Consider the following 9,240-nt stretch of genomic DNA (forward strand, 5'->3'; position numbering starts at 1 on the left):
CACTACAATATTGGACAAGAGTGCTTCAACAAATGGCATTTTACTTGGGAGACTAAAATCATAAGAACTTTTGAACCTAAAACCCCCTTATGTTCCTTCAACATTTACACTATGTTCATGCATCAAACCTAAGAGTCTTGTTATAATGTGTTCTACTTCTAATCTTCAACCCCCTTGTGTTCCTTCAACGCCCTTGACAAGAGTAATGATGAGATATGCCAGCCAAGTCCATGCATGCATAGGCAAACGGCCTTATTACTCTTTTTGAAATACAGTAAACACTACAATACTTGACAAGACTGCTTCAACAAATGGCGTTTTACTTGGGAGACTTAAATCATAAGAACTTTAGAACCCCTCTATGGGAGACTAAAATCATAAGAACAAATGGCGTTTTACTTGGGAGACTTAAATCATAAGAACTTTAGAACCCCTCTATGGGAGACTAAAATCATAAGAACTTTTGAACCCGTAAAAACCCCTTTTGTTCCTTCAACATTTACAATATGTTCATGTGCATCAAACGTAAGAGTCTCGTCATATTGTGTTCTACTTCTTGTCTTCAACCCCCTTGTGTTCCTTCTACATTTACTCTATGTTCGTGCCTTTTCAATCTAACCGAAAAGCAAGGAGGTAGTTTTTATGTATTGTCATCAGACCTTACTTTTTGGGCGTTGGTTTTCCATGTTGATATATCTCCAAAAACTATGTATTTTACTAATCTTTTCTTAATTTATTTTTCTTTCATCTTTGCTAAAACTAATGTTGTTATAATTTAAATAATACTAAATGTGATACTTTCTACCTTACTAATAAAACTATTGACTTTAATTGGAACCTTACACTAAGAGTGAATAGGAAACCGTCACAAAATTAATTACTTGAGATGAGATATCACAAAGTCCATGCATGCTTGAATAAAATAAACACTACAATACCTGACAATACGCAAGGCTTGATTCCGCCAACACTGAATTTTTAGACCACGGTGCAAGTCTAGCTTCCAGCCACACTGTAATTTAATATGATAAAATTGAATGCAACCATTAAGCATCAGCTATGAGTCGTTTTGCTGAGAATGAAGGTATAAAAGGCTTCCTTTCTTCTAAGGACACTTTTCTTACAACAGTTTATATTGCACTGCTGCAGAAAGACTGCATGTAAAGTTGCATCCTGAGTACATTAGCTTCTGCATTAGAGCACTCACGCAAGACACAAAAAACTCTTGATTGCACAGATGAACACTGCAAAATGAAACTCGAGCTCATTTACTCCACATAAGAGCACGCACATTCTTGATTGCACAGGAACACCAGACAGTAACCCTTGATTACTGATCAACAGACAACTTGTAACTTGAGCAAATTTACTCTACTACATAAGAGCACGGACGCACACCACATTCCCGATTGTGTTCATATTTACGTTCTAAAAAAGAAATACTTTATTGTAGATAATGCGAGTTCATAGCAGAGTATGAGAGCATGCTGCAAGCAGCAGCAACACACGAAACAACATAAACAGCACAAGATCTAACTAACCCCACTCCAGACAAGCCAGAAACTTAAGCCTCCTCGTAATCCTCCTCGTACTCGCCTTCAGGCTCAGCAGTTGCATCCTGGTACTGCTGATACTCTGACACCAAGTCATTCATATTGCTCTCAGCTTCAGTGAACTCCATCTCGTCCATTCCTTCACCGGTGTACCAGTGCAAGAAAGCTTTCCTCCTGAACATGGCCGTGAACTGGTCGCTCACCCTCCTAAACATCTCCTGGATAGAGGTAGAGTTTCCAATGAAGGTGCAGGCCATCTTTAATCCAACAGGCGGGATGTCACAGACACTGGACTTCACGTTGTTCGGAATCCACTCCACAAAATAGGATGAATTCTTATTCTGCACATTGATCATCTGCTCATCTACTTCCTTGGTGCTCATCTTGCCCCTGAACATGGCAGAGGCCGTCAAGTAACGGCCATGACGGGGATCTGCCGCACACATCATGTTTTTGGCATCCCACATTTGCTGAGTAAGCTCCGGAACAGTCAGAGCTCTGTACTGCTGAGACCCACGAGAGGTCAGGGGAGCAAAACCAACCATGAAGAAATGGAGACGTGGAAAGGGGATCAAATTTACGGCAAGCTTTCGCAGATCAGAGTTCAGCTGCCCTGGAAACCTTAGGCAGCATGTGACACCACTCATGGTAGCAGAGATTAAATGGTTCAAGTCACCGACTGAGAAAAAACAAGAACATAATCAGTTAAAAGACACCAGGGCATCATTCATGGCAAGGAAGACATCTCAGACCTTCCTCTCAGAGATTTATGATGAAGAAGTGGCGAATAAGCTACAAAACGGAAAACATACTGACACAAATGTTAGACAGAGAAAGTATGTCCTTACAAGTTGGTGTGACCAGCTTCAGAGTCCGGAAGCAAATATCATACAAGGCCTCATTGTCCAGAACCATGCACTCATCAGCATTCTCAACAAGCTGATGAACCGACAATGTCGCGTTGTAAGGCTCCACCACAGTGTCAGAGACCTTCGGCGAAGGGAATACAGAGAAGGTCAGCATCATCCTATCCGGGTACTCCTCTCTAATCTTGGAAATCAGAAGCGTTCCCATCCCAGATCCAGTGCCTCCTCCAAGAGAATGGCACACTTGAAAGCCTGAGGAACCAAAAATATCAGGTCCCCGAAAAATCAAGAACTAACTACTCTTCAAGCTACACTGGCACACCTGAAAACGTGAGGAACCATAAACATCGATTATAGACGACAAAGAAGTTAGAAATTAAGCAGAACGACAGATTTTTCTACAGTACATGATAGGGCTCGAGAAAAATAAAGCTAAATCTAGACCCTAAGACTCAAAATTGTTAAAAACACAACCGGATCTGTCAGATCTGCGCTTGCTACATCTGTACCTTCGAAGATGTTGAATGAAACACTCGGGAACCAGCAATCACGTGATTCTAAAGCAGATTGCAGGCAAGCTGGTCGAAAAGCGCTCCGGCCTTGCGATCGCGCTTTGCAAACAGATCTATAAATACAGGAAACGAGCATCCTTACGGACAGGATGGTTTTTAAGGGAAAAATCAAGGCAGCATCCCTTATTTGCCTATGTATCACAGGAACAAACCTAACCATGGGGGAGAAATAGCAAAGAACATACAAATCGACCTGTCGCTACCAGAAGACTGTCAAAAGAACAAAAACGGCAAACTGCAACAATAACCGCTGCAGAGAATACATCTCCGTCCGAATATGTAAAATAAAGACCAAAGCCAGAGAAAAACACAAAACGATTATGAACGAACAAAAACACCTGCATTGTAGCGAACAGGCGAGAATTCGCCATGGGAAAGTAGCCAAGATATGCTCATCTACCTCGAAACGAAAAGAAACCCTAGTAACTGAGCTAAAATCGAGAGAATTACCTTGAAGACAGTCACAGTTCTCAGCCTCCTTGCGGACAACATCAAGAACAGAGTCGATCAGCTCTGCGCCTTCAGTGTAGTGGCCCTTGGCCCAGTTATTACCAGCGCCGGACTGTCCGAAGACAAAATTATCAGGGCGAAAGATCTGGCCATAGGGACCAGTGCGGACACTGTCCATGGTGCCGGGCTCTAGGTCCATGAGAACAGCGCGGGGGACGTAGCGACCACAGCTGGCTTCGTTATAGTAGACATTGACACGCTCGAGCTGAATGTCGGAGTCGCCGCGGTAGGTTCCAGTGGGATCAATGCCGTGCTCAGTGCAAACAACCTCCCAGAACTTGGCACCGATCTGGTTTCCACATTGCCCTCCCTGAACGTGCAGAATCTCACGCATGGTGAGAACGAAGAGAAACAAGGGCAGGAACGAAAGTGAAGACTCTCCGAAGAGAATGCCTGGCTGAGGCGAGATCTGGAGCTACTGCCTTCCTTCACAATGGAGGTTTGGCTATGGCGAGATCTGAGATTGGGGGTACTCTGTCCTCTGCTTTAAAATAACACAAGTAGACGCTGGGGTTAAAACGCCGGACTAGGGTTTAGTTCGGATAGCTGAAATGTAAAGCTTTCCAGACCCTTGATGGCGACCCTCATCCAACGGCTATTGGCTTTGATTTAGGTGAAGTTTGGCGCTCTTGACTTGAGCTCTTTCAAATTCACGAGGCCCCATTGTTACCGTTGCTGGGACCCTCTGGTCTCTTCTTTTAAACTCCAGCCTTAGGTGGGAAGTTGAACTTAGTAGGTGGGCCGCTGCCATCAGCAGGATTTGAAGGAGGCAATAGGGATGGATCATGGAAGGGCCCTAGTGATTATGTGAAACACCATGTTTTAAGGATGGTTGGACAAAGGAGGCTTGATTAGTTTACGTAAAACTTTTAATTATTTATAACGCTTTTCTTGGTGAATTTTTTGAATGAATGTCAAAAAATATACTACCCCACCCTTACACTTCTACCATGTGGCTAGAGAGAGGAGACGGTTTTCTACCACGTGGCTGCAGCTCTCAGAATAGTATAAGTTATAGTGTAGAGATTTTGATTTCTAACGGACACAAAACTCCAACCTAATGGACGTGGAGGATTTCCCAACATTTTTGGGGTTCCTATGGCATCTCAACGAGAATTTGGGGTGCGCACTCATGCCTATCAAGCATCCTTTTGAGAATCCATACTAGTAGCTCTTGTTTTTTATCACAATATGTTAGATTGCTAAGCCTTGTCCTTGTGAGGATGTAGACTTAGACAAGCTTCACGTGCCTCCTCCGACCGTAGCTCCCTAATGTTTGGTAATTCCTTACCATCCTTCCATGCATTTGTATGTAGCATTTTCACAAGGACTAGGCAAGATGGCAATATCGATCAAGGTTGCTCTTTGATGCACGTCATGCCCATTTCAGTGCATTTTGGTCATTAAATATGACCACCACCACTTATTTTGAGTGACCATTAAAGATTAAGGTCAAATGTGAAAAAACGGGCACTATTTCTACTAAACTCGTGGTTTTGAAGGGTGACCCAACCTGTCAAAAATCATCCTTGATATTGATAAAAGCTCTCAGTTAGGAATGTTTCCCCAATGTTAAAGTTTGTGAATCGCATGATCCAAGTCTTTTGAGACCCATGTGATTAATTTTAGAAGTTGTTGGCCATGTAGCATGCCTCTGCCAAATACGTTTTTTAGGTACAAGAGGTAGACTGGACTAGGTGTATCCATGTTCGATGGGCATTGAAAATGGTAACTACCATGTAGCGTTCACCATATGCCCCTGCCAAATAGTTTTTTTGGGTATAAGTGGTGGACTCGACCAGCACATCCATGTCCAATGGGCATTTTGAAAATGGTAACTCCTTTTGCCATGAAAGCAAGGAGGGTGAATCAAGATGGTTGTGAGTGCCCCTTTGACTTTCATGAGTTCTTTTTTTAACATTTCAAATCCTTGTTCTTTATGATGTAGGCTATAACATTTTCTACCATGGAAAATTTTTATGATGAGACTGTAACCTTATCTTTCCTTACAAGTTACTACTAAATGCATATGAGTGATCAGTGGTGATACACACTTCAAGTTCCTACTCTTTGTGTTTGAATGCACCTTTCTTGATTTTGTTCTTTCAAATGAACCCATATCACCTTCACATGGCTCCCTTTAATGTAACTTATGTTCCATGTGGTGGCTCCCACATATTTGTGTAGTAAGCTTTTTTTTTGTTTTAAATACCTAATATTAAAATCTACCTTCCATCACAAGGCTCCTTATATGATGCAAGGCATTACACATGGCTTCCACATGTAAACATGATTTTTCTCATGTTTATGTCCCAATCACTCCTTTATTTTGCCAATAACCTACCAACCCACAAAAATGACTTGCCAAGCCATCCTTTGAGAAGATGGTTTTGCTAAGAGATCTTGTGAGTATTTAAAGAGGTCACCTCATTAACTCTACTAAGTAAGACATGCCAATGCCACCTAATTAGGTAAATGATGCCCCTTTCTTAACCTCCATGAAGCAACCCACATGGTTGAGTTGTATTATCTTACAAAGTGCATAAAAGTATAGCATTTAGTATCTCATATGACAAACAACACATGATTAACTAGCTTCAATAGACAACACATCATGCCATCCAAGTATATTTGCTATCGTGAAATTTGGCGCACAACCAAAAAGATATAAGCTTAAAGGATAGTCTACAATGTAAAGATGCTTATGTGGTCTCTTCGTTTGTGGAATAAATTTTGAACCCTTCTATGTGATTGATATTACAACCATAGAGAGTACATATATGACCTTTCACCCCATCTAGTTTCTTGTTTTATCATCGATACTAAAAGCTCTCTCAAACTTGAAAACTATTGTGACATCATGCAAGGGATGCCTGCCATATATGTTGTCTCCTGTTAGCCCTTGTGGCTATATCAACCTTGTGGGAATATAGATGTTCTTCCCTAATAGAGCTATCAGCCTTATTTTCTCACTTTGCTTACACATGAAAAATAGGGACAAAACAACAAGGTTTAGAAATTTTTGGAGACACATTAGCAAAGTTCTTACAGATGTTCTTTACAAGGTTCTTACAGATGCTCTTTGCAAGGTTCTTACAAACGTTGAAGTTGGTCTATCACAATCTAGTGAAGTTGTTGCATTCCATTGAGGGTGGAGCAAAATGCCATTTCATACCCACCCCCCACCAAGCAAATTTGGAGGCTTCTACATGTCCTTTCACGTGATATTACTCTTCTTATCTCATTCAACCATCTTTGAGCTCATTTCTATACTCAAAATGGCTATCGCATGTCAATAAGCTCAAAGACAAGGTTCAATGTTCTAATTACTCTCTTTGTTCTTTTGTCTCAAGGATCATTGGAAAATATCCATTGGATCTAGTCTTTTGTGATAAATGGAAAATATCCATTGGGTATGGTCTTTTGTCTCTACTCCATGAACTCACTCAAAGTATCCATTGGGTCTAGTCTTTTGTGATAAGTCTAGAGAAGCAAGAAGTTTGTTTCTACTCTATGAGACCCCTGCCCCCTCCATGCACCGGAATCCGGGGAGCTAGCAGTGGAAGTAGCAACCTTATGCACAAGGCAGAGTTTCCCACACACGGCCTCGCCCACGAATGTCCGAACAAGAGACTAATCCCTCGGTTCTTCCAAAATCAAACCCGAAAAAAACATCCCTCGCCTAGAAAGCATAGGCGATTCCTCCAGGAGATTTTTCCTCGTCAAAGAGGCACAGTCGTTGACTTTTTTATATAGAACAAGGATTATCCGTGATTTATTCAACTATCGTAACTTGAACAGAATTGAATTTTAATTATAAGGATCCATCAGTCCAGTCTAACCCCATCAAATCCCATGGGTTAGCCAACTGCCCAACCACTATATTGATAGGATCCATTATGAATTTTAATTATAAGGATCCATCAGTCCAGTCTAACCCCATCAAATCCCATGGGTTAGCCAACTGCCCAACCACTATATTGATAGGATCCATTATGAAAATTTGGTTATGTTTTGTCCTGGTTACTAGGGGAAAGAGTTCCCAGGCCCCCTGGCTGGCGCTTCAAGCAAAATTCAAGGTAGTCAAAATGCTTCCCCAGCATTCTTGACATAAAACAATCTTTAAAAAATAAGTTTCATCTATAAATACAATTCCAAACAAAATTCCCATCTTTCCTCATCATCCCACATCCTTTCACATTATTCCTCATCATCTCTCATCATTTCACATCATTTCTCATCGTCCCATTCCACATCATTTCTCGTTATTCCACGTCATTTCTTATTATTTCACGTCATTTCTTTTTATTCCACGTCGTTTCTTATTATCCCACATTTTCTACATTAACTCACATCTAATCACATCATTCCTATATCAAGTCACATCCATTCGCATCCATTCACATTATTCCTACATCCACTCACATCCATTCTCATTCATTCACATCATTCTTACATCCATTCACATCATTCCTACATTAATTCACATCCATTCTCATCATTCCTACATTCATCCACATCCACTCTCATCATTTCTACATTCATTCACATCCATTCTCATCATTCTTACACTCATTCATATCCATTCACATCCATTCTCATCATTCCTACATTCATTCACATCCATTCTCATCATTCCTACACTCATTCATATTCATTCACATCCATTCTCATCATTCCTACATCCACTCACATTCATTCTCATCCATTCACATCATTCTTACATCATTCCTACATCCATTCACATTATTCCTACATTCATTCACATCCATTCTCTTCATTCCTACATCAATTCTCATCATTCCTACATTCATTCACATCATTCCTACATCTATTCACATCATTCCTACATCCACTCTCATCCATTCACATTTTTCTTACATCATTCCTACATCCATTCACATCATTCCTACATCCACACTCATCCATTCTCATTCATTCACGTTATTCTTACACATCCATTCTCATCATTCCTGATTCATTCACATCCATTCACATCATTCTTACATCATTCCTACATCCATTCACATCATTCCTACATCCACACTCATCCATTCTCATTCATTCTTACATCCATTCTCATCATTCCTACATTCATTCACATCCATTCACATCCATTCACATCCATTCTCATCATTCCTACATTCATTCACATCCATTCATATCATTCTTTCTCAAATTTCTCAAAATAAAATATGCTCAATATTCTTTTTTTTGAATAAAAGATTTATGGGATTTACAAAATCAATTACACCCATATTTTTCCTTTTAGTATAAACACTAATCCATTTATCTAAATGAATCATTTCTATAATTCTCATAAATTGAATGATTCTATAAAATTTATGCATAACCTTCTTTATTTTTCTACCTATTGAATAATGCTCAAAACTCCACTTTTAGCATAAAAATATCTGTCTAGAATATGATGGGAATTTCTCTTTTTGCTTTATTAATTTTATATATAAAAATAAGATTTATCTTTTTTCTGAAAAATTTTACCATAGCTTTGCTGCAATTTCTAAGAATGTTCAATTTTCTAAACTTGATTAAATATTCATAATTTAAATATGATAGGAACTCCTCTTTTAAGCTAAAATTTTATTATGCATACATAGCATAATTATAAACATAATTATAAGCATAATTATGAATAAATCTCATGATTATTCTAAAATAACCATTCCTCATTTCTAAAAATGTTAGCATAACCCTCTTTCAATTTAGAATGAGTTAATA

At 39.6% G+C, this 9,240-nt stretch overlaps 1 protein-coding gene and 1 long non-coding RNA gene across 3 annotated transcripts; both read right to left on the minus strand.

Annotated features, from left to right (window-relative positions):
- Positions 1 to 1,420: 1,420 nt before the first annotated feature.
- Positions 1,421 to 4,042, minus strand: LOC147626117 (tubulin beta-1 chain). Its single transcript, XM_086817695.1, has 3 exons — positions 3,442 to 4,042; positions 2,402 to 2,671; positions 1,421 to 2,232 (listed from the first exon to the last, which is right to left on the minus strand). Exons 1-3 carry the CDS (start codon positions 3,833 to 3,835, stop codon positions 1,565 to 1,567), a joined length of 1,332 nt encoding a protein of 443 aa, XP_086673821.1. The 5' UTR covers positions 3,836 to 4,042; the 3' UTR covers positions 1,421 to 1,564.
- Positions 2,618 to 3,432, minus strand: LOC147626118 (uncharacterized). Of its 2 annotated transcripts, XR_015268787.1 has the most exons (3): positions 3,185 to 3,432; positions 2,929 to 3,044; positions 2,618 to 2,741 (listed from the first exon to the last, which is right to left on the minus strand). It is a non-coding gene; the product is annotated as an uncharacterized LOC147626118 (long non-coding RNA). The 2 variants fall into 2 exon arrangements; XR_015268786.1 differs by lacking the exon at positions 2,618 to 2,741 and having other exon boundaries at positions 2,773 to 3,044.
- Positions 4,043 to 9,240: the final 5,198 nt, after the last annotated feature.

The sequence above is a fragment of the Cibotium barometz genome, chromosome 23 (genome assembly GCF_041138505.1).
Source record: "Cibotium barometz isolate CiBa-2024 chromosome 23, ASM4113850v1, whole genome shotgun sequence".
Classification (NCBI taxonomy): Eukaryota; Viridiplantae; Streptophyta; class Polypodiopsida; order Cyatheales; family Cibotiaceae; genus Cibotium; species Cibotium barometz.